The sequence below is a fragment of the Hypomesus nipponensis genome, chromosome 18 (assembly GCF_054491055.1).
Source record: "Hypomesus nipponensis isolate SF chromosome 18, ASM5449105v1, whole genome shotgun sequence".
In the NCBI taxonomy this organism is placed as follows: Eukaryota; Metazoa; Chordata; class Actinopteri; order Osmeriformes; family Osmeridae; genus Hypomesus; species Hypomesus nipponensis.
This window is the reverse complement of record NC_140378.1, coordinates 15,969,486-15,993,301: the sequence shown is the minus strand read 5'-3', so window position 1 is coordinate 15,993,301 and position 23,816 is coordinate 15,969,486. Positions and strand designations below refer to the sequence as shown.

Genomic DNA, 23,816 nt, shown 5'->3' with positions numbered 1-23,816 from the left:
ACATGTTATTTGTTGGAGCAAGTTGACTCTCTGATTGTAAAATGTCATTGTGTGAAGAAACTGGCAACTGGTGTTGATGTCCTTGCATTTGAACAATTGGTGAGGGATTGGTGAGTTTATCGTTTTGGCTAAACCAAAGATTTAAACCGTTATGCTACGTGCTAAATCACTTTGTGCCCCGAAAAATACTGCCCTCTTCTGGTTAACTAATAGATAAGTTCCCCAAAACAAACCCTCTTGCCTTTGTATACTCTTACATAGGTTTCAAGATTGCACGCATATGAGGATCGTGAAGTGTGTTTTAGAAATTTCCTTAGATTGCCAAATGGACTAAAATCTAAAAATGGACTGGAATCTCAGTGGTTAGTTTACTTTATACACATAACTGTCTCCTTGTGGGGGTTTCAGACACCAGGATTGGGGGATAGATTTCTGAAATTGGCAACCCAAGCCTGCGCCTCACCTTGTTTCGGTCACGTGACATGACCATGAATCTGGTGGAACTTTCGTGTTCCTTGAAGTGAATCCTCTGAAGGAGGATGACAGTCTGAGATTTGAGGAAAAGTTGACTGTTTCATTACATCTGGAACCTAATCTACCACCTAAAACGGGTAAGTAACGTGCGATGCGGAAGGTCCTTACCGATTCGAAACGTAGAGTTCACACTCCTTGAATAGCTAGCTAACTAGCCCGACCAGCCTGATCAGCCATGACACGAGCTTGCGAGCTAACACAGCAGCACAACAACTCAGCCACATTAGTTGGGTTAGCACATAATTCACCCTGTCAGAGCTCACCGAGTAGCTAGTATGTCTGCTGACATATTTATGTGCTGACATAACAGTTTGTAAAGAGAACAGCTTCTATATTAAATTTGTTCTGAACCTAAGGTGTTTTGGTGGTGCAACTATATATCTGGGCTGGTGATCTAAGCGTTAGCTAGCTACCTTAGCTAGCCGCGTTTCCCTATTTCCTTGTCCCACAAGTCGTGAAACGATAACTAGCATGAATGTTACAGTCTAAGATTGTCTTTGTGAAACAAGTTAGCCGTAGCTTGATATACTAAATAAAAGTTGTCTCTAATCTTCCTTGGTGCTCTGACGGTTGTCTTTTTGGCTACTGAAGGGAATGTTAACACCAGCTGGTTGTTGTTCGTTGATACCTGGGGTTCAGCAGTAAGGAGGCTAACGATCGAGTTTTGTCATCAACTTGATTGTTTTCACTTGGCTAAATTTAAATTGGTTGGTTTAGCTAGTGTAGCTTGCTTTCACCACTGAAAAATACTGTAGTCCAGAACCAGGGTTGTTCTACAACTGGCGTCATACGTAGCAAAAAGCAAATGGATGATTTTTATATATCTATTGTTGCGTAGAGTTATTATTGTTAAGAAAAAATAATTGAGATTGGTACATCATAAACTTTATGCTGAATCAACAACACCTCCACCAAACCACTTTACGCAGAGCTAATCCCATAGTTGATGGTGTTTGAGTGATATATATGATCATCTCTGACTGGGTTCAGATGAAAGACTCCTGAGTGGTTCTTCATTGCTGACACCTAGGTTCATAGACTGACCGTGACCGACTAATAGAGGAAAAACACACAAGCAGACAGTCAGGCAGGTACGTCGTTGGACAGTCAGTCAAGATAAATCATGCACTGGGCACAGCCACATCACCAAGTGATCAATTATTAACCCTGAGACTGCAGCCAAAGAGAAAGTTTATCCAGAGCTGTCCTCAGTCATGTACACTGGAGAGATAGGAGAGCAGGGCCATGCATAATTGACTGCCACATTGAGGTTGTGACCATGTTCCAGAAAAGATGAATGCATGAATCCAGATGTCAGTCTTAACTCCCTTGAGCATTCATCACCTTCCTAGTGTTAACCGGCTATCACAGATGGTAGTTCCCAAAGGGACCAAACCATATGTCCAAATCAAAGTTTCCACTGACTAATGATTTGTAAACTTGTTTATCCTCCCACTAGACAATGACGATAATTGCTTATATTTTAATCAGGCTGAACAACCTGTACAACTTGAATTAAGGTTCAATCAAAAGCACTATGTTTGAGCAGACTAGTGACTACTACTGCGTAGGTATTTATTATTAGCCTTAGAGCTGATTGTTTATGATTGGTACCTGTTGTACTCCAGTCTTGCCCAAGCCTGCCTAGGCTATATATTTTATATCCCTGTTTCTTTTATTAGCTTTTATGAAAGTGAAAGATGGTAATAACAGATTATAGAGTGTGATCCTTGTACATTCGGATACATTTTATGACCTTCAATGTCCAATATGTTTGGACATTGATTGTCTGATTCTGATTGGATTCTGATTGTGAAGAACCCTACCAACAAGACAGTGAAGGAGAGATCAATCAGCATCAAGCAGACGTAGCTGAGTTGGAGGTGTTACAACAGACCTTGCATGGAATGTGTTTTGTGGACGGCCGGTGGTTGATTTGACGTGATCCGTGTTGTGTTGCAGGAAGACTCACCCTGTCCTATGTCATGGCCAGTGGTGCTATTCCAAAAACAGGCACGGCCAATGGACACCCAATGAAGGCACAACTGCAAATAATAGGTAGGTTTTCTCCTGCTCGACTACAAAAAAATGTTGTCAATTGGGAATACGTGCTGTTAAGTATTAGATAAATGAGTTTAAAGCTTGGCTTTAAGTTCAGCAGCACAGTCCTGATGCATGGGGGTGTGAATGGTTCTAACTCAGGCTCAGTAGTTAACAAAGCAGGAACCCAGCAGGGAGCCGCGTGTTGTTCCAGAAAGGGTCATAAAAGTATAGCAGAGGGAGCATTTGCCAGTGCTCGTAAAGCTGGGTGAGGTCAGGCTAGCTGGCCCCAGAGAGGTCAGGCTAACATCCAGCTTAGCTCCTGTAGAAGGTAAACTCCTAACACTGGACTCATTCATTGTTTCAGTGCTATCAGCCAAACTGAAAGATAACAAGAAGAACTGGTTTGGGCCCAGTCCGTACGTGGAGGTGGCTGTGGATGGCCAGTCCAAGAAGACTGAGAAATGCAACAACACCCACAGTCCCAAATGGAAACAGCCTCTCACAGTGTAAGTTGTGTGACGTTAGCCTAGACTGTATGTAACTTATATGTATAATATGTTGTATTGTAATATTTCAGTTGGAGAATTCCCCTTTAGGCAACTTAAATTCTCAACTGTGAAAGTAAAACAATCCTGATCTTCATTGTTTATGTTTAGCCAGTTATTGTATGTGAAAACCTATAGGACGATTCTGTGTGATCCCGCTAAATTCTAGATTTTCGATTGATACATTATACAGTCCCTAAAAATATCACTGATATTTTATTATATCCAACTGTGTTGAGAGGTGTGTGTGTCGACACTTCACTATCGCTGCCACACAATGACGGTCCTGTTGTTTTAGCTGAGGAAACCCAGTCCACAGGGTAGAGGCTTTCCCCCCTGGCCTCTGGTCTCACTGCTGGTTCATGTAGAGGTGTGAGGGGCCGGGATGTGGAAGTGTCCAGTACTGACATTGCCTTCCCTGTGAGAATTCCCAGTTGTTTGTTTACACCCTCTCACAGTCGAAATAGAAGCACTTCCTTATAGATGATGTGGGATATGATCTTGCTGTTCGCATAGTTGCGGTCGATCCATCCTTGTTGCAATTGTTTGCGGAAGTGTACAATTTCTATCGGCCCATATTCTGTGGTGGAGGATGTAGAATCTTCTTACCTGAAAATATAGATTTAACTGATGGTCTGACCTGATCGTCACTATATTGTGATGTATATTTGCTACATTTACATTTAGTCATTTAGCAGACGCTCTTATCCAGAGCGACTTACAGTAAGTACAGGGACATTCGCCCCGAGGCAAGTAGGGTGAAGTGCCTTGCCCAAGGACACAAAATCATTTTGCATGGCCGGGAATCGAACTGGCAACCTTCTGATTACTAGCCCGATTCCCTAACCGCTCAGCCATCTGACTCCCCTGCTATTTGATGTAAGGTTTTTGAATCGTCATATAGTGCCCTCTGAATGTTTTGCGTTTCTCCTCCCGTCTACAGGATCGTCACTCCTTTCAGCAAGCTGGTGTTCCGCGTTTGGAGCCACCAGACGCTGAAGTCAGACGTGCTGCTGGGAGTAGCGACCCTGGAGGTCAGCGAGACCCTCAAGAACAACGACATGAAGAGTGAGTTCCACCTGCAGGGTCCTCAAAGCCCTCACCGTGTCTTTCCATCTTGGGAGTTTCAGTACGGTCCAAGCTGTTCCCACGCTGTCCGTGTTCAGAGATATTTTCTTGTCTATGTAAAATTGTAGTGTGTGCATTTCCTGTATACCATGTGACTTCCAGCTTGACTTTTCCCTATGTGATCATTGAGGCCTGCATTGTAAAAGTACAGACTCGTAGTGTGTGTGTTTGTCTGAGGTGAGTGCAGGCGTGGGATGTCACTGATCAGGTTACCGATCAGATCAGGCTACTTTCCCCGCTCATAAAGGCTCTATTGAGGTCCAGGCTGGCTGGCCGGCCAGCAGATGCATGCAGATGACCAACTGCAGCTGATTTGAGAAACTGATGGTCACATGCTGTCAGGGAGCCTGTTGACAAGCACTCGGGCCTTTGTCTCATCATCTGTCCGTCTCTCTGGTCTGTGAACAGTTGTGTCGTAGCTGTAGTTGTCGTTGTTGTGGTAACCTAGCCTGCTCTGCTCCCCCTCCCCCCCGCCCCTGGGCTCCAGTCTCGGAGGTGGTGCAGACTCTGCAGCTGAGTGCAGACAGAGACCACATGGACCCTGTGGGCGACCTGTCTGTCTGTCTGGACGGCATGACGGTGGATCCTGAGATGTTCTCCTCCGCAGAGGCCAGCCACCAGGGTGAGTCAGTGCCGGGGCCCGTCTTAAAGGGACAGTACGCTGCCGGAAGAGATGGTTGTGCAGCTTGGAAGACGCGTGCTTGAAAGGGGACAGTTCCCTCTAACGACACCGCCCTGTTCCTCAGGTACGTCCAATGGGGAGTCCCAGTACAACGGAGATCAACAAGGAGTCAGGTAGGGAAGGAGAGAAGGATGGGGAGTAGCTTCAATGACATTTGAACGCTTTGAATTCCGCACATTATTTGTGTACGCCTATGAGTGAATACGACACTGTGACCTGCGCTGTGTTCTGTGCGGCCCCTAACGTGAGCGCTGTGTCTGTGACAGGGCCAGTCGAGACAGCTCTCCAGCTGTGGACGTCGTGGAGCACAGGTCGTCCCCTGGCGGGCGCCGTGCTGTGAATGGAACGGGGTCTCCCTCGCTGTCAGCAGGGGGCTCCAAGCATTTCCGCCCCCCTCGGCCCTCCAGACCCCCACCACCGACCCCACGGAGACCCACCCCCTCCCCAGGTGAACTTTCAGCCATGGTCCACAACTCACACTGTGGGAGAAATGGACAGCACTCACTCGCTGATTCTCTCTCTCTCTCTCCACCTCCCTCCCCATGATAGCATCCTCCAACGGCTCCATACCGACAGACGGCAGCGAAGGTCCCTCCAGATCCAACACCCCGGTCCGTGCCTCCGCCTCTAGAGCGTCCTCAGGCCCAGAGCCTCCTCCAGCCCAGGACCAGCCCCCAGCCCCAGGAACCCCAGCCCTGGGAGCCCCAGCTTCGGGAACCCCAGCCCTGGGAGCCCCAGCCCCTGGTGCCCCAGCCCCAGCTCCGGGGGTCCCCTCCCCTGCCTATGGGGCTCCAGCCTCTGGAGCCAGACCTCCAGCCGGAATCTCCCCTGGTCCTCCTGGACTCCCCCCTGTCAGCACAGGCCCAATGCCCCCAGGGTAAGACTGGTGAACAGGGTGTACTCCAAGGGTACTTTAAGGAAAGGAGACTCAGATAAAAGCATGGGCCTTCTATCTTTAGGTAGTTTGGTGAACCAAAGGGTATGTCTCTTATGCAATGCAGTATGTTGAGACGATGATGTGTGTGTGTGTGTCAGATGGGAGCAGAGAGTGGACCAGAGTGGCAGGCTGTATTTCGTCGACCACGTGGAGAAGAGGACAACATGGGAACGTCCTGAACCACTGCCTTCTGGGTAAAAACACATTCACATGAGCATGGTATTATCACACAGTCATTGATCACTATCATAAGATTCACTGCTTTGTTGAACAACATTACTGCAGGTAACATAGCAGTACAATGAAATTAAACATTGCTCAGCTTGGTGAGACATTTGCATCAACTATCATGCCAGCACATGCACAGCACACTCCTCCTGCTGTCTGCTCGGGTCTGTTTTTGCCGGAGCAGGAAGTGGCAAGCGAAAACATTCTGTCATAGCAGAGCATGTACAGTACCAACAAACAAAAAAAGGCAGAGAATGTAGATGTAGAGATACCAGACGGTGAAACCGCCCCCTTAACCCGAAGCCGTGTGGTGTTCCTGTTGTGCTGCAGCTGGGAGCGCCGCGTGGACCCCATGGGCCGCGTCTACTTCGTGGATCACATGACTCGCACCACCACCTGGCAGCGCCCCACCATGGAGACGGTGCGTAACTACGAGCAGTGGCAGCACCAGCGCAGCCAGCTGCAGGGACACATGCAGCAGTTCAACCAGAGGTTCATCTTTGGGGTGAGTGTTTCTCCATGGGCAAGGCCTACCCAGCCTCCTCTGAGGGGACAGACTGCAGGGTTAGTCAGATGCAGCAGGGCCTACCCAGCCTCCTCTGAGGGGACAGACTGCAGGGTTAGTCAGATGCAGCAGGGCCTACCCAGCCTCCTCTGAGGGGACAGACTGCAGGGTTAGTCAGATGCAGCAGGGCCTACCCAGCCTCCTCTGAGGGGACAGACTGCAGGGTTAGTCAGATGCAGCAGGGCCTACCCAGCCTCCTCTGAGGGGACAGACTGCAGGGTTAGAGCAGCACTGATGGTTAGCGACTGGTGTGCTTGGAGGCTGACTGTCTTTCTGGACGGATAGTTCTGAGCTAGAATGTGTCTTTGTGAAATTGCAGGATCAAGTTCCAGCTCAGAATAAGGAGTTTGACCCCCTAGGCCCTCTGCCGCATGGATGGGGTAAGACCTTCACTTATTTACTCCATGCACACACACACACACACACACATTTGAAACACAAATAAAATGGCAAATTCTGCACTGTCGGATGCTGGTGGTGACAAATATGTGAATTTGAGAGATTGTGTTCGAGTGTTCTCCCTTGAGTAATTAAAACGACGTGTGTGTGTGTGTTTCCAGAGAAACGGACAGACAGCACTGGGAGAGTGTACTTTGTACATCACCCCACACGGACCACACAGTGGGAGGATCCACGTACACAGGGGTGTGTGTGTGTGTGTGTGTGTGTGTGTGTGTGTGTGTGTGTCCAGCTGTATGGATCTGTGTGTTTGTATCCAGTTGTATGGTTGTTAAGATGCGGCGTCCATTGAGGTGTTCAGTTTAACTGTTGATTAGGCAGCATATCGTGTTCTGGTGTACTGACAGAGCTCTCTCTCCCCCCCCCAGGCTGCTGAATGAACAGGCCCTGCCAGAGGGCTGGGAGATGAGGTTCACGGTGGCTGGCATCCCCTACTTTGTGGACCACAACAGGAGATCAACAACCTACATCGACCCTCGCACAGGAAAATCCTCACTGTACGTCCCCACCAGCCTGCAGTAGACAGACAGACAGACAGACAGACAGGCTCATAGACAGACAGACAGGCTCATAGACAGACAGACAGGCTCATAGACAGACAGACAGGCTCATAGACAGACAGACAGGCTCATAGACAGACAGACAGGCTCATAGACAGACAGACAGACAGACAGACAGGCTCATAGACAGACAGACAGACAGGCTCATAGACAGACTCATAGACAGACAGACAGACTCATAGACAGACAGACAGACTCATAGACAGACAGACAGACTCATAGACAGACAGACAGACTCATAGACAGACAGACAGACTCATAGACAGACAGGCTCATAGACAGACAGACAGACAGACTCATAGACAGACTAGGGATGGAGATTTGAACTGATTTCACTATTCGAATAGTATCCGAAATTATTTTCGAATATCCGGATAATCTATTTTATTAATGTGGTTCCGTTATGTAATTAGCCTGACGTGACGCAAAGCATACAGTAAACACATGAACCACCACACATTCTGGCAATAATTGGGAATGTTAAACTATTAGATTAAAATAAGGTTTGAATAAAGAAAACAAATGAAAGATCAATTTATTAACATGACGAAAAGACGATGAACTTGAAGAAACGCTGCGTCTTCAGACCTATAGGCTCTTAATTTGGCGGAAAAGCGATTCGCCTATTATTATGTGAAATAAAAAGTAGGCTACATTGGACTAAATTAAACACATTGGGTAGGCTATCCTCCATAAAAACGAAAGACACACAGAGAAATATTGTATATTAACTTGGATATTAACTTGGAACCGGAATCCTATAGGATACGGTGCGCCACCACACATTGCGAACATAAACAGCTGATTACGCTAGCTCTACATGGCTACTGGTAAGAAAATAAATAGGCCACAACTGCATTAGCCATACACATTTTTATTTAGGAGAATTAGCATGTAAACATGCTCAGGGGAGAGGCTAGCACGGAGTCGATTTACGAGCAAGCCGGCGTAGAAAAGACTGCAGGAACTGAGGTTGTTGCGTGGTACTGCTTAGCCAGGACACAATGCTTCTTGTAGCGCCAAATGAAATGAAAGGAGACTCGCAGCAGAACGCAGGCGTAGCCTACCTTTTTTGATGGTTTTCATCATTTTCTAACGTCACAACTACTAGAATTCACAACATGACGCAAGTTTTTTTTATCAAACTACGCTCATAAGTATTCGAAAAAAGTATTCAAATACTAACTTACTTTAGGATATCCGGATATTCGATTAACCACGCCCATCCCTAAGACAGACAGGCTCATAGACAGACAGACAGACACTCTGAAACCTGCTCTTTCTAACTGCCAGTCCAGTCCCAGTCCTGGATAGTTGGCATCAGTAAACCTTAAGTACTACTCGTAGGTTTCTCCTTCGAGGAAACAGCCCCAACACATCTTTTAAAGTGACTTTCGATGTCACCAGATCGGCCTTTCTTGTTTGTGCTAAAGGATTAGCTTAGCAACAGTTGGCTCTGGTGTTGACTTACAAACACAAGGATGTGGTCTGAAGCGGCAGTGTTGGGAAGCCCAGGTCTTCAGGAACAACCGGTTCTGTCTCAAAGTATTTGACTGTGGCTCTGCCTGCTGACTCTCCACCTGCTCATCAAGCCTGCTTCATGTGACTCAGCTTGGCAGGAATTTCATTTGATATCTAGCTCTGTTTCTAAATGGCGCTGTTGTGTAGAGTAGCCATTAGACACTACAGAGGGTTTTTTCCATGATGCTGGATGTAAATGTCTCCAGGGTGTGGTGGAGATGTAAAATGATGGGTTTGTGTTAAAGCCCATTATGTCCTGTTTGTACGTGGTAAACTCTCCTCATGCAGTATGAATGAAATCGGGGGTCAGACGGTTGAGCGGTTATGGAGTCGGGCTATTAATCAGAAGGTTGCAGGTTCAATTGCCGGCCGCGACAAATGATGTTGTGTCCTTGGGCAAGGCACTTCCCCCTACTTGCCTGGGGGGGAATGTCCCTGTACTTACTTTAAGTCGCTCTGGATAAGAGTGTCTGCTAAATGACTAAATGAAAATCGACGGGGCCTAAATGTGTGGTGCTACGTGGTATGTTTTTTCCTAAAGTAGTACCTTTCACGATATGGCTTACGGGATATCAGAGTAGATATGGTGTTTCCGGATGTGTAACTTCCTGATTGTTTCTAATTCTGCTTCTCTATGTCTCTCCTCAGTGAAAATGGGCCTCAGATTACATATGTTCGAGACTTCAAAGCCAAAGTCCAGTATTTCAGATTCTGGTGTCAGGTAAGAGTCGTACCACTGAAGTGAAATGGAGGTCTGACTGCTGATGCAAAGCACTTTGTAACCATCCCTGACTTGACTCTGTGAAACATTAAAAGAAACAGTTACAGATTTGTCCCAGGAAAACAAATACAAATGCTCATGACAGCATACTCATTTTCACTTCCTCATGTTTGAAAATATTCAATGACACTGATGATTCTTTCGTGCACAGCAACTGTCAATGCCTCAGCACATCAAGATTTCGGTCACGCGCAAAACCCTTTTCGAGGACTCCTTCCAACAAGTAAGTCTGTCCTGAAGTTCTGTCCATAGATAATGCTTCAGCACATCCCATGCATGAGACGGGTTCAGTCCCTGTGGGTTCCAGTTCCAACTTGTGTTTTGGGGATCGTTTTGTTTCAGATCATGAGCTTCAATGCGCAGGATCTGCGTCGAAGACTGTGGATCATCTTCCCTGGAGAAGAAGGCCTCGACTATGGAGGGGTGGCCAGGTGAGTCTCCCTCCAAGCGTCACAGCTAGGGATGGGCGTCATTAACCGTGGAACTGTTAAACCACAATACTAATGTTTACCAGTTAATACTATTAGTTAAACGGTGTTGTCAATTTAGCGACAATGTCAACGTGTTACAGCCAGTGCTCTCGGATTTGTGTTATTTTTTTTCTTCTTTGTGCTGCTAATTAAAAAGCAATCTCTTATGGGGGGGAAAACATTTGTTGTATTTATATATTTTTAAATGAGTCACAGACACTCATCCATTCTACACTTTTAATCTTCTCGGTTAACGGTTAATGCTCGTTAACGAGCGTTGGTTATCGGTCAGCATTTTTCCCCGAAATGTGCATCCCTAATCACAGCAGCTTCCCTCAGTCAGTGAGGGCCGGGCACCTTCATGTGTCATGGTCCAGTGCTGTTTGTGGTGTTACGATCGGGGATGTGTGATAGCATCCTGTCATAGGCGTACCTCTCTGACAGGAAGTGAGCTTTGGTTTGCATTGGCAGTGCTAAGTGCTAGAACGAGGAGGTTATAATGGTGTACTTCCTATGCAGGGAGTGGTTCTTCCTGCTGTCTCACGAGGTGCTGAACCCCATGTACTGTCTGTTTGAGTACGCCGGGAAGGACAACTACTGCCTCCAGATCAACCCAGCCTCCTACATCAACCCCGACCACCTCAAGTACTTCAAGTTCATAGGACGCTTCATTGCCATGGTAATTGTTTTTTCTCCGCCTGACTTGACTTGTGGCAGATCATACGCTAGCGTTGAATGGCTACACTCAGCCGCGATATCTTGCTGTCTTCTTAGAAGTGGTGTTGAATTGTGACACAAACACTTTTCATAACAAATCTGCAATTCCTTCCCACATTCCACAGTCACACATAGTTGCTCACTGAAAAGAAGCTTGTTATTGCGACATAACTGACAGTACCCGCGGGCCAAACCCTCACCCAGTCCCACACGCCCTCACTCTGCCCTTTCGTCCCTCCTCCAGGCTCTGTTCCACGGGAAGTTCATCGACACAGGGTTCTCCCTGCCCTTCTACAAGCGCATCCTGAACAAGCCCTGGGCACTGAAGGATCTGGAGTCCATTGACCCAGAGTTCTACAACTCCCTCATCTGGATCAAGTGAGTGACTTGCGCCTGACAGACGACATGGGCATTTCTACCGCCCTCAATGATTGATAAAAATAATCAACAAGACTTTTGGGCTTAATATGCTTTACACATTATTAAACATTATAGTTTAGAAGATAATACCCTATTGCAGGTACAATATTCTGCTCTCTTCAATGTAGTGAAACCCATTCTATGAGGTTACCAATGGTTCCCAATGATGCTTTGTGATGTACTCCCCTGCTGAATGAGCCCTCCTCTAACCGTCCTGCTGGGTGCTGTTCCTCAGGGAGAATGACATCGAGGAGTGTGGTCTGGAGATGTACTTCTCGGTAGACAAGGAGATCCTGGGTGAGGTCACCACCCACGACCTGAAGCCCGACGGAGGAGACCTCCAGGTGACGGAGGAGAACAAGGAGGAGTACATCAGGTGAGATGACCTCACCAGCAGCTTGGTGCTTCAAGGAGTGTCTGTCAGCGGGACTCTGGTGCTTTGTGGTGTGCAAGGTTTGCCTCCATCAGGCAGGGCTGGTGTGTTAGTGCCCGGCTGGAAGGCTGAGATCTCTTAACGGGTAGACCGGACAGAGGCACGACGATTAGAAAAGGTTGACTCGGTTTTATTAGCCACGACGTCGGATCATGCCACCAATCCACATGTCTCTTAGATGGACATTACATACATGAGCTGGACAGTACAGATATAGTAACCACCAAAACATGTCCTTTAACGGTACACATTCCATGACTTAATGCACAGGGAGAACAACACCCAGGTGATGTGGTCGTAACTCATTGTTTGTACTATTTTCTGCATGTTGCTCTTTCCAAAGGTCAGCAGTGCACATTCTCCTCTATATGTGTACTGTCAGAGGCTCACTGCGTGACCTCTTGACCACAGCAAGAGACAGCCTCACATATGTATAGCAAACTCTGTATCACCGGTGTTGTTTTAATAGTTTATCATCAGGTCAGTCAAAGTGTGTGTGTGTGTTCCCCAGGCTGGTGGCGGAGTGGAGGCTGTCCCGGGGAGTAGAGGAGCAGTCCCAGGCCTTCTTTGAAGGCTTCAACGAGGTCCTGCCCCAGCAGTACCTACAGTACTTTGATGCCAAAGAACTGGAGGTAAGGAGGGAGAGAGGGAGGGAGGAATGAAGAGATGCAGGGAGGGCTGAAGAGAGGCAGGAAGGGCTGAAGAGAGGCAGGGAGGGCTGAAGAGAGGCAGGGAGGGCTGAAGAGAGGCAGGGAGGGATGAAGAGAGGCAGGGATGGTTAAAGAGAGGCAGGGAGGAAAGAAGAGAGGCAGGGAGGAAAGAAGAGAGGTAGGGAGGAAAGAAGAGAGGCAGGGAGGGCTGAAGAGAGGCAGGGAGGGATGAAGAGAGGCAGGGAGGGTTAAAGAGAGGCAGGGAGGAAAGAAGAGAGGCAGGGAGGAAAGAAGAGAGGTAGGGAGGGCTAAAGAGAGGCAGGGAGGAAAGAAGAGAGGTAGGGAGGGCTAAAGAGAGGTAGGGAGGGCTGAAGAGAGGCAGGGAGGAAAGAAAAGAGGTAGGGAGGGCTAAAGAGAGGTAGGGAGGGCTAAGAGAGGTAGGGAGGGCTGAAGAGAGGCAGGGAGGAAAGAAGAGAGGTAGGGAGGGCTGAAGAGAGGCAGGGAGGAAAAAAGAGAGGTTGGGAGGGCTAAAGAGAGGCAGGGAGGAAAGAAGAGAGGTAGGGAGGAAAGAAGAGAGGTAGGGAGGGCTGAAGAGAGGCAGGGAGGAAAGAAGAGAGGTAGGGAGGGCTAAAGAGAGGCAGGGAGGAAAGAAGAGAGGTAGGGAGGGCTGAAGAGAGGCAGGGAGGGCTGAAGAGAGGCAGGGAGGAATGAAGAGAGGTAGGGAGGGCTAAAGAGAGGTAGGGAGGGATGAAGAGAGGCAGGGAGGAAAGAAGAGAAGCAGGGAGGGATGAAGAGAGGCAGGGAGGGATGAAGAGAGGTAGGGAGGAAAGAAGAGAGGTAGGGAGGGATGAAGAGAGGCAGGGAGGAAAGAAGAGAGGTAGGGAGGGCTGAAGAGAGGCAGGGAGGGCTAAAGAGAGGTAGGGAGGGCTAAAGAGAGGCAGGGAGGGCTAAAGAGAGGTAGGGAGGGATGAAGTGACGGGAGTGGAACAAGTCAACTCATCCATCCTGTAGCTGATCTGCTGACACCATCTGCCCTCTAACCAGCGTGTTACTTATCAACAGAGCTGATGGTGTACATGTTTATAGACCTTCGAGAGGGTACTGAGGCTGAACCCGAGTGTGTGGGGCTGTTGCTGAGCCTGTCTGTTGCTGAGCCTGTCTGTTGCTGAGCCTGTCTATTGCTGAGCCTGTCTGTTGTCCTCCTAGGTGATGCTGTGTGGGATGCAGGAGATCGATCTGGCTGACTGGCAAAGGAACACCATCTACAGGCACTACGCCCGCAGCAGCAAGCAGATCCTCTGGTTCTGGCAGGTCAGTTTCTAGCTTGTGGTGGGACGGGCCTGGGCCCAAACCAGCACTGCTAACCTTTTCACATTGTGGCTGGGCTAGCTTGTTTTTGTTTTTGTTTGTTTTCCGTTTTTAGAACAGCTCATTGGTTACATTGTGGCAAGAACAATCGTGCACAGATTGAAAAATCACAGCCGTTTTTCTGAATAGTATTTTGCCGAAGTCTGCTGTGAGATTCTGTTTCGTAATCCCCCTTTCCATGCTGGCCTCCAACACCAATGACTATGTTCCTTGTCCTGATCCCCCCACCCCCCACCCCCCATCCGCTCCCCCAGCTGATTAAAGAGATGGACAATGAGAAGAGGATGAGGCTGCTGCAGTTCGTCACCGGCACCTGTCGCCTGCCCGTCGGAGGTTTTGCTGACCTCATGGGTGAGTAGGGGACCCACGGCAGGCAGGGTCGCATGCTGTCACATCCTCCAGTGTGGGAGACCTGCCTCACCCTGTATGCTGAAGCCCGTGAAACTCTCATCACTCACATGTGTTACCACTCATTGAAATCAAACTCAGGGCTCCCTTCTGTGCCGGATACAGGTGTAGATCAGACATTATAAATTGATATTATATAATATATATATATATATATATATTATATATATATAAAGTCATTGATAAACAGGAAGTAGCTCCCTAATCTTCCACCTCATCGCCTACACCGAACCAGTCCTTTTTAAGATCCGATTCCCCCCCTGAACGAGTCTGATCTGTCCCTGGCTTGTGTTTCTGCAGGGAGCAACGGCCCCCAGAAGTTCTGCATAGAGAAAGTGGGGAAGGAGAACTGGCTGCCCAGGAGTCACACATGGTAAGAAAGAGCCACTGTGAACGCCACCAGGCATCGCAACAACAGTCCCAAACATCCAGCACCCAGAGGGAGCCTGGGGAGGGGGGACAGATGGAGCAGAATGCGTCCAATCAGAGCGATTAGTTCTGTAATACTGAGAATTCAGGGGGCTCAGGAAGTGTGTTGCTGACCTCTAGACAAGCCTGACTGTTTATTTTAGATTTTTTTATCGTGTCTCTCTCCAGCTTTAACCGCCTGGACCTGCCTCCCTACAAGAGCTACGAGCAGCTGAAGGAGAAGCTGATGTTTGCCATCGAGGAGACGGAGGGCTTTGGCCAGGAGTGATGGAGAGACAGGAAGGACAATAGACTTGGAGCGGGGGCGGGGGGGGGAAGCGGGGGATGTGGGCGTGGAAGGTTTGTGCGAGCGTGTGTGTGTGTGTGTGTGCGTGAGTGTGGCAGCCCCCGAAGCAGCACGCTAGGTCTTACTCCATCGACCTTGCACTAGCACAACACCACGTTTCCAGCCTCCAACCAGAGAGGCTGCTCCTCCACGGCTCTCAGAATGTCCTCAACTATTATGCATGGAAGCCCCGCCCTCTTTGACATCATATTCATGGGACACCGGACGACTGCAGATCTTTCCCCCACCGCACCATGCCTCACCTATGATGTCTGTATCCCAAAGCGTTCTCTTGAGATATTGGACACTTTTATTTTGAAAAGGCCTCTGCTGATCATGCAGCATGCAGACGGAGGGGGTGTGGCCTCCCATAGAAGGCCTTCTTGCACCAAGATTGTCATCTGGACTGATATTTGAATCTCGAGTCTTGATTTGTAACATGGGATGGTTGAAGGTATTGTTATCTTAATGAAGACACCATTAGAATCTCCCAGATCAAATGAATCCCTATCCGAATCATTTTTATGAATAGCAAAGCAATATTGTTGGCAGCACAGCATTGTTAAATGGATTGGAATACCATCTTGGTGCTAAAAAGTGTCCATGAAACAAAGACAAACTGAGACAGGACCTTCTGTTCAACACACCAAGCATTTACCTGTGAATGGATGAACGACTGTAAGGGGTTTATGGCTCCCTATATTTATAATGGTACATATAAGAACATGAATGTGTGTGCATGTTTACCCTAGTTTTATAGGGTCACTGTGACACATCAATTACTATATAACATCCTAGTTAACAGTATTCTGGAAGTGTGAAATGATTTGTGTCCAGAATGTTGACCCTAAGATGTTACAGCCTACCTCCTGGATAGGTGAATTAAAGATGAACATTTAGGCTCCGTTTTTCCATCACAGATTATTCTTAGTCCTAAACTACAAGGCCCAATAAGAGAATCTTCACTTATAGACTTTCTTCAGAAAAAAGCAGACACAAAAATCTGTTTCAAAGAAATCAGACAATTGTGTGCTGAGAAGCTGTCTAATTTACCAGCTGTTTTATAGGCTTCAATTGAGTATTCATCTGAATATTCTGGTTTCTTGGATCTAGATTAAGACTAAATGTTTTTAAAGGAGTCTTCCACAGAGATAAATTAACATAAAGTGACAACAGCTGTAATTTAGGGTTTTATTAATTTGTGTCTTGGAGACCATTCTATGGTGTGGAACTGCTCTTTAACTCTTTAAAACATTTCATCATGTCGTCACAAAAAAGTGTAAATATAATTGCTAGTTGCAAACAGAATCTCATCTCCTTTTATTTTTGTCTCAAGAATTCTCCTTATGCAAATATATCCCCTCCCCAGACCTGCCTGTACATTACCCTCTTGTAAATGGTGTTAATAACAAATCTAAATTTCTTTTTGTAAAATATTAAGAAATGATTTTAGAAATAACAAGGGTTTATCGTATAGTAGCATTTTAATTCTCCTGATTTCCTTTTTGATTATGTACATGTGTATAAAAAACAAAACAAAAAAAACCGTTCACCTAAATAAATTAAATCTATGGGTCAAGTGTTTGTATCCTTTGGGCCTAAGCTGAGCTGGTTATGGGAATCATGTCTTGATAGTTGGTATTGCTTAGTTTAGCTTGAAAGACTTTCTACATCCAGTTCTCCTACCACAGCACTTAAGTCATGCATTCCATCATCCAGGTATGACGTACAAACAAAGAATGTGTCCACTAATACTTTTTAGTTGTTTAGCAGACGCTCTTATCCAGAGCATGCCAAATACTTCACTGGTATCACACACAGACAAATTACATAACTAGTCCATTCAGCAGTTCAAGAGACTAGCAGAACAAAATGTACTCCCTTTATTCAACATTGCCTTGGAAATGGACAATTGACTGATACACAACAGTGCAATTTCTTCTGATTTGTATGTAAGGACCTTGCTGCACTATTTCATATTTATATTTCCCCATCATTAAGTGCTTGATATCTCTGACCTTTGCCAACAACATCCACTGCATGTTAATTAGACATGTATTTTGTATTGTCAATAGAGTGCCAAGAGGAATGTACACAATACATCTCACAAGGTAAACTGATCCAGACATGGACAGAGGAAGTGCGTCAGCAGTGACAGCAGCTGTCATGTCTAATCTGGCCACAGATATGGTTGAGGTAAAGTCATTGTTCAGACCACCACGATTAAATCGCTGCGACAGAAATCGCAGAATTTCAATAATAGTTTTAATGTAAAACAACAATGTACCGCTTTTCATTTTATCTGAAGCGACCTGATCAAGTTCATTAGACCTTGTCCTAAACTGAGGTACATGCCAGTGATTATTCATTGAAAGAGGACCTTAGTCCTAGACTGGTTTATCCCTGCCTGGGATAACTCCTTTGGACTGCAGTTAAGGGCCTTTGCTATGCCCAACGCATTAGGTACACATAGGTAGTAAGAGGCATGATGAACAATAGTATTGTCATTGTTTCCCTAGAAAAATCAAATGAAACTTACTGGAATTATTATTATTTTTAAACACTTTCTACTTCCTGATTCCCAGCCTACACACTACTTGACTTAGTCAGTGAGAAGCAACTGCAAGCTTCAAGCAATTCTTGTAAACAAGCCCAATTTCTCATCTGTAATCTGCAACCTTTTGTTACTTTAAAACGTCTACTTTTCATCTGTTTGGATTACAAACATGGCTGCTGTAGACGGTCTCTGTGTGTGTTCTGCCTCTGCTCTAATCTCTCGGCATTCTCCAGTTCCTCCTCTCTTCCCTCCGCCTGCTCTTCAACCGTTGATATGGACATCTCCGTCTGAGGATCCTCTCCATCATCTTCCGTCTCTTCTTCCTCCTCTTCCTCATCCTCCTCCCCTCCATCATCCTCTTCCTCCTCTCTGCCATGTTCCTCCTCATCCTCCTCGTCTTCGTCCTGGTTGACGTCGGTGCTCTCGTCGCTGTGCGGCCCTCCCCTCAGACCTCCCCTCAGGCCCTGCCTCTTCCTGCTCCCTCTCTTCTCCCCTCCGTCGACCCCCGCCCCCGCGGCGGGGCACTTGTGGTCCCGGTAGTAGTTGTGTCGGGTGAAGCCCTTGTTGCAGGCGGAGCAGCGGAAGCGGTAGTTGTCGGTGTGGGACTGCTGGTGTTCCACCATGTGGGCACGCCTGCTGAAGGCCTTCTGGCAGAACAGGCACTTGTATGGTTTTATACCTTGGCGGCAGAAACACACACACAGGGCAACATCACTCAGCTGTCCGATGCAAGTTAAATGAAGGGTTTCTCAATAGACGCATGTACGTATGTATGTGCTTTAAAGAGTTTGTGTTTGACATGAGTGACGGGAGTGTTTGTGCTCACCAGAATGGGACAGGATGTGTGCTTTCAGCTTATCAGGCCTGTTGAACTCTTTAGTGCACCCAACATGTGTCCTGAAATGACAACAGCACCGTGAATGATCTGGAAGGACACAGCGAGACACACAGGAGACTGGAAGAACAGGTGAGGATGAACATACCGGAACGGACACTTGTATTTCTTGAAGGGTTCGTGAATAAGCATGTGCCTCTTGACTTTATCTTTCCTGTTGAACGTTGCCTCACAAACGGAGCATTTGTATGGTTTTTCACCTAGAATCAACAGTCAAACCATCAGTTAGTCAACCGGTTCATCAGTCAATCACCAAATCAGCCAACCAACAAGCAATTCGGTCCGCTAGTAAGCCAATGGACGAATGAATCTACAATATAATCGGGTTTTAAACACCCCAGTTCTCGTGGCTAAACACAGGAGGTGTAAACAGCGTTGCACCCTGCCATGTCACTGACCTGAGTGGATCCGCATGTGCAGCTTGAGGTAGTGCTCTGTCTTCAGGACCTTCTTGCAGATCTGACACTTGAAGCGGCCTCCCACGCCGTGTGTGGGGAGGTGGCGTCTGAAGTAACGCTCGCACGGGAACACCTGACGGGGAACAGGACACCATGAAGAGGCCTGAGGGGGACGGGTCAACCTTGCCCTGACGTGTTTATGGTTCATCCTAGTTGAAGAGCTAATCACAATTATCTGCTTTTCAGTTTTGGACATGCCTGACTTACATATTTTAAAAAAATCATTTGTGTGTGTGTGTGTGTCCTCCAGTTGTCTCCTACCTTCTGACAGTGAGGACAGGGGAAGTTGTGGGAGGCGGTCAGGAGGTGTTGCTCCAAGGCCTCCTGGGTAGAATACCTGCTTTGGCACTTCATGCACCTGGCGAGAAAAACGCTTTGAAATCTCCGGATACGTGACATGAGAGTGACCGACTAGGGTGAGGGACCAGTGTGGCCTGGCCTGACCTGTAGATGGTGGGCTCCTTGCGGGTGCTCTGCTGGGGGCAGAAGCAGTGGGAGTACTGGTGGACCCCCAGCTCAAACAGCGAGGGGAACACCTTGCTGCACAGGTGGCAGCGGTACGTCAGCTGCTCCTGGTGGGACCGGATGTGATCCAGGAACTGCTCCAGCTTCTGGAAGGTCTGGGAGCACGTCTTTACCACACACTTGTAGACCTGGACCACACAAATCCTTCAGTTTCACTGACACACACTTGTACATTTGACAAGAAACACACAGACAAATAAGTAGCTCCATGTGACCTGCCCAGTTGTGTGGCTCACCTGCTCCCCCTTGTGTTGGGTCATGTGGGACTTGAGCTGGAAGTAGGTGCCGAACTTTCCGGCGCAGAACTGGCACTGGTAGGAGCTGTCGATGAGGACTATCTGCTTTGTCTGGACCTGGGTCTGGTTCTGGGCTTCCATGGCCTGGGCCTGAGCTTGGGACTGGGGCAGGCCGTTCTGCTTGTCCTCCCCATGGCTGCCATCTCCTTCAGGCTGGGAGTCACTCTCCCTGTCTTCGGACTCTCCTGGAACCTCTGAAGATACAATCAAGATGATTCTCACTGTCGGGCAGCATAACTCTCAAAGTATTTCCGAATATGAATATAACTACTCTTTGTTTGCAACAATGCCTTGATAAGAGTGAATTCAACATTCATGCAGGCAGCATGCACAGGAAGTGACCTCACACACACACACATACACACGCACACATTACCTGGCTGCTCCGCCTCTTCCTCCATCTGCTGCTGTAGCCCCTCCCCTTGCCCCTCCTCCTCTGAGCAGAGTGGGACCACCTTGACTGTGATTGGCAGTCTGGACACCGTGCTGGCTACGCCCAGAGGCCACACCTTGTGTGTCTGCATGTGTTTCTTAACGTTAGACTTCTGGGCGAAGGCCCGCCCACACACAATGCACTGAAAGGGCTTCTCTCCTGTGTGGCTGGAAAAATAGATATATTTATCAGTCGGGTTGTTTTGGCAATTCATTGTGTGCCATTTGGCAATCGTCAGACAAACTAGACGATCAAGATGCCAACAAAAACATTGACAATTGGACCAATAACAAACAAAAACGTTGACTCCTGCAACAATCTCCAGAATACGCTATCTAGACTAAGTCAACAATAAGGATAACACAGAATCTAGGGTGTATCACACCACACCCATCTCAGTGGAGACCAGGAGATTGATAATGGTTGGGTAACATTGTGGAGGTGTTGCCTGGATCAGGCCAAGGGAGTCCTCCATGTTTTATAAAAGGTTCTGTGAAGAAGCGGGAGGAGCCTGTCACCTTCTGATGTGCTGCTGGAGATCAAAGTTCTTGGTGAAGATCTTTTCGCAGAAGTTGCATTTGAGCTTCGGGCCTTTTCCTTTGAGTTGTTCTGCAGAGCAGGAAGTGAAGGAAGAGGTTGACCACAGACCATATGATTCACGGATTACTGACCTGAGATGCAACATTAAACTGTTTCCTGTCCAACTCCAAAGTGGACATGTGAACCTTACTGAGCGGTTTCCCTGGCCCAGACTAAATCAGTGGATCAAAGAGCACTTCAATAGCAAAACAAACCTGTGGCTCCGTCTGGCCCTTTCTTGCCGTTCCGTGGTCGCTTGGGGATGATTACCTTCTCAAACTCCCCCAGCTCAGCCAAGTTGGCAGTGATGCTGCAGGTCTTGGTCTTGGTGCCCTGCTTCCCCGGGCTGTAGGCTGGGGGAGTGGTGAAGGACTGACTGTTCACACACTGGCTGGGAACCTGGGGGAGGGGAGCCATGTTGGATCAGAGGATGATGTTGAGCTAGCACTACAAGCCAGGTTAGGACAACAACACAGGTAACTGTATACAAGGATCCATGGATACAATCCATGGAGCGTACTGATTCTCAAGGCTGTTTTGTGTGACCACAGTAAATAATTCCTGCTCCATTACTTAGAAAATTCCTTAAAGTGAGACGAGTCGCCAACTTATGATAGGTTCAGCCCAGTTTAAAACAAGTGTAAGTGTTTAAGCAAACAGGTTTTGTTTCTAACTCACTTGAACAGACTGGAACTGCTGCAAGCCCAGGGTTGGGATCTCTGCACCGCCGCCCCCGGCCATAGGGGGCAGTGTGCTGTAGACCTGAACAACAGAGTTGCTGTGGCTGGAGGGCACCTGAGAGGAGAGGGGCTGAGATTGGGCCGATCCTGGGAGAGGATGGGACTGCTGCTGTTGCTGCTGCTGCTGCTGTTGTTGCTGCTGTTGCTGCTGCTGCTGCTGCTGTTGCTGCTGCTGCTGCTGTTGCTGCTGCTGCTGCTGCTGCTGGGGTTGTTGGTGGTGGTGGTGGTGATGGTGGTGGTGGTGGTGCTGCAGGTACGACACACCTGTGTGCATACTCAGATTACTCTGAGAGGAGAAAGAGCTCATTAAGTGAGAGGACAGGACAGCTGGTTACATTGGTACAGTTTGGTGGGATTTCTTCAAAGAACAGTATGGGTGATTCAAGCATTCCTTTATGGAGTATCTTAAAGCCCTTCCGTGTTAACAATACCTTCGGACGCCGAGCTGGGGTTGGTCCAGGCCTACCTGTATGGAAGGCTGCATGGCGGCCATGGGCTGATCAATGGAGGTGAAGGCAGAGATGGCCGACATGAGGACGTCGTCACTGACCAGGACATTCCCCTGGACCAGGGTGTGGGTCAGGGGGGACGGAGGCACAGTGATGTAGGTGGACACCTGGTGTTCAGACGGGGAGAGCATCACCCACCACTGTGAGGGTCAAGCACACACATTATGCTTGTAATCCCTTTCCTGGATCAGTCATTCATGTGATTGGTCGTCACCTGTCTGTTGGCAGGTGTCTGTGGCCCAGAGCTGATGGAGGGCACGGGGGTGTAGGCATTGCTGGATGCCAGGGACACCGTGGAGAGGGAGGGGGAGTTGGCCTGGCACTGCTCCCTCTTGTGTGTCATGAAGGCAGGTAGGGAGTTGAACTGTTTCTTACACTTTCCACAGAGGAAGACGTCTTCGTCGTCTGCGAGGAACATCAATGGGGAACGTGTGGATTCAGGCCCTTCATCAAAGTAACGTTGTGTGTCGCTTCACATCGTTTTGAAAGAGCTGCATGGATTATTTTGTTTGTCTAGTTCTAATCCAGCCTCTCCCAATCCTGGTCTTCTGGATCCCCTAACCTGCATGTTTCAGTTGTTACCCTTTTCTAACACACCTGATTCAAATGAATGTTTGTTATCAGGCCTCTGCAGCGCTTGACACCGACCCATTCATTGGAACCAGGTGTGTTGGAGCAGGGACACAACTAAAACATGCAGGACAGGGGGTCCCTGAGGACCAGAGTTGAAGACCGCTGCCATAGAAAATAGAGTTCATAAGGTAGGTAGTTAGCTCACCCATGGACTGGATGGTTGAGGTCCCAGAGACATTCTGGCTGTTTGGGTCAGGCACTCCTCCCTGGCCATCTAACAGCGACTGGACCGCCAGAACCGTCTGGTTGTCCATCCCTTGGAGAACATAGAGAGAGACGGACAGAGGACCATTAGAGAGGCGGAGACAGGTGTGGAACCCATTTCCCTTTACAGCAACTAGCTATGACAGTTAGAGAGAGCCTGCTCTGGTTGGTGCTTCGGGGTGTTTGTGAAAATCTGTTGGAGTGGTATTCCCAATCAGTTGATCTATTAGTGTCAAATACATTTTAAGAGGTTGATCCGAAAATGATCACATGCTATCTTTTTACCGCTTGTTAGCCGTCTCTATCTGCACACAATTGTTTACAATTACTAGCATAGCTAGCTAACGTTTCCAACCGAGTACCTCTCAGCACTCACTATAGCTGCAGAATTGCACATCAGTGTGTCTGATAATCATGAAATATATCAATCAAATAGCAAAATTTGGTTTTTGTATCGGTGAATGACTGAAAACAAGCAATTTACAGATACCTTCCAATACTTCAAATATTGCTTGCGCCATCTTTTAGATTCCTCTCCGTGTAGGCGCTCGACTAACAAGCCTGCGAATGTGACGACTTCAGTGGGCAGTACCCAATCTCATGTCTCAAACAACGGATCCTGATTATGTTATGACGCATATATATTTATTTATTGTCGTTATGGATAGGGAAATGATAAACTGACTCTAAATTAGTTGTTAGTCAATGGAGTCAAGAAGTCAGAAAACATCTTGGTTGTGGTTAATCAAATGGTTCAAAGTAAACTGTCCAGTTTGCAGATAAC

The 23,816-nt window shown here is 47.7% G+C and overlaps 2 protein-coding genes across 2 annotated transcripts; one reads left to right on the top strand and one right to left on the bottom strand.

Annotated features, from left to right (window-relative positions):
• Positions 1–480: 480 nt before the first annotated feature.
• Positions 481–16,782, top strand: LOC146252401 (E3 ubiquitin-protein ligase Itchy-like). Its single transcript, XM_084679104.1, has 24 exons — positions 481–611; positions 2,497–2,592; positions 2,942–3,083; positions 4,066–4,190; positions 4,738–4,872; positions 4,997–5,045; positions 5,199–5,380; positions 5,482–5,809; positions 5,968–6,063; positions 6,428–6,602; positions 6,982–7,042; positions 7,223–7,307; positions 7,490–7,618; positions 9,851–9,923; positions 10,135–10,206; positions 10,326–10,414; positions 10,973–11,132; positions 11,415–11,548; positions 11,826–11,966; positions 12,535–12,655; positions 13,880–13,984; positions 14,296–14,392; positions 14,750–14,822; positions 15,047–16,782. Exons 2-24 carry the CDS (start codon positions 2,520–2,522, stop codon positions 15,144–15,146), a joined length of 2,745 nt encoding a protein of 914 aa, XP_084535230.1. The 5' UTR covers positions 481–611; positions 2,497–2,519; the 3' UTR covers positions 15,147–16,782.
• Positions 16,548–23,675, bottom strand: znf341 (zinc finger protein 341). Its single transcript, XM_084679105.1, has 15 exons — positions 23,523–23,675; positions 22,974–23,084; positions 22,410–22,600; positions 22,153–22,302; positions 21,625–21,972; positions 21,162–21,345; positions 20,886–20,976; positions 20,311–20,534; positions 19,875–20,128; positions 19,558–19,766; positions 19,375–19,471; positions 19,054–19,186; positions 18,744–18,855; positions 18,587–18,657; positions 16,548–18,439 (listed from the first exon to the last, which is right to left on the bottom strand). Exons 1-15 carry the CDS (start codon positions 23,551–23,553, stop codon positions 17,922–17,924), a joined length of 2,724 nt encoding a protein of 907 aa, XP_084535231.1. The 5' UTR covers positions 23,554–23,675; the 3' UTR covers positions 16,548–17,921.
• Between the last annotated feature and the right edge of the window lie 141 nt (positions 23,676–23,816).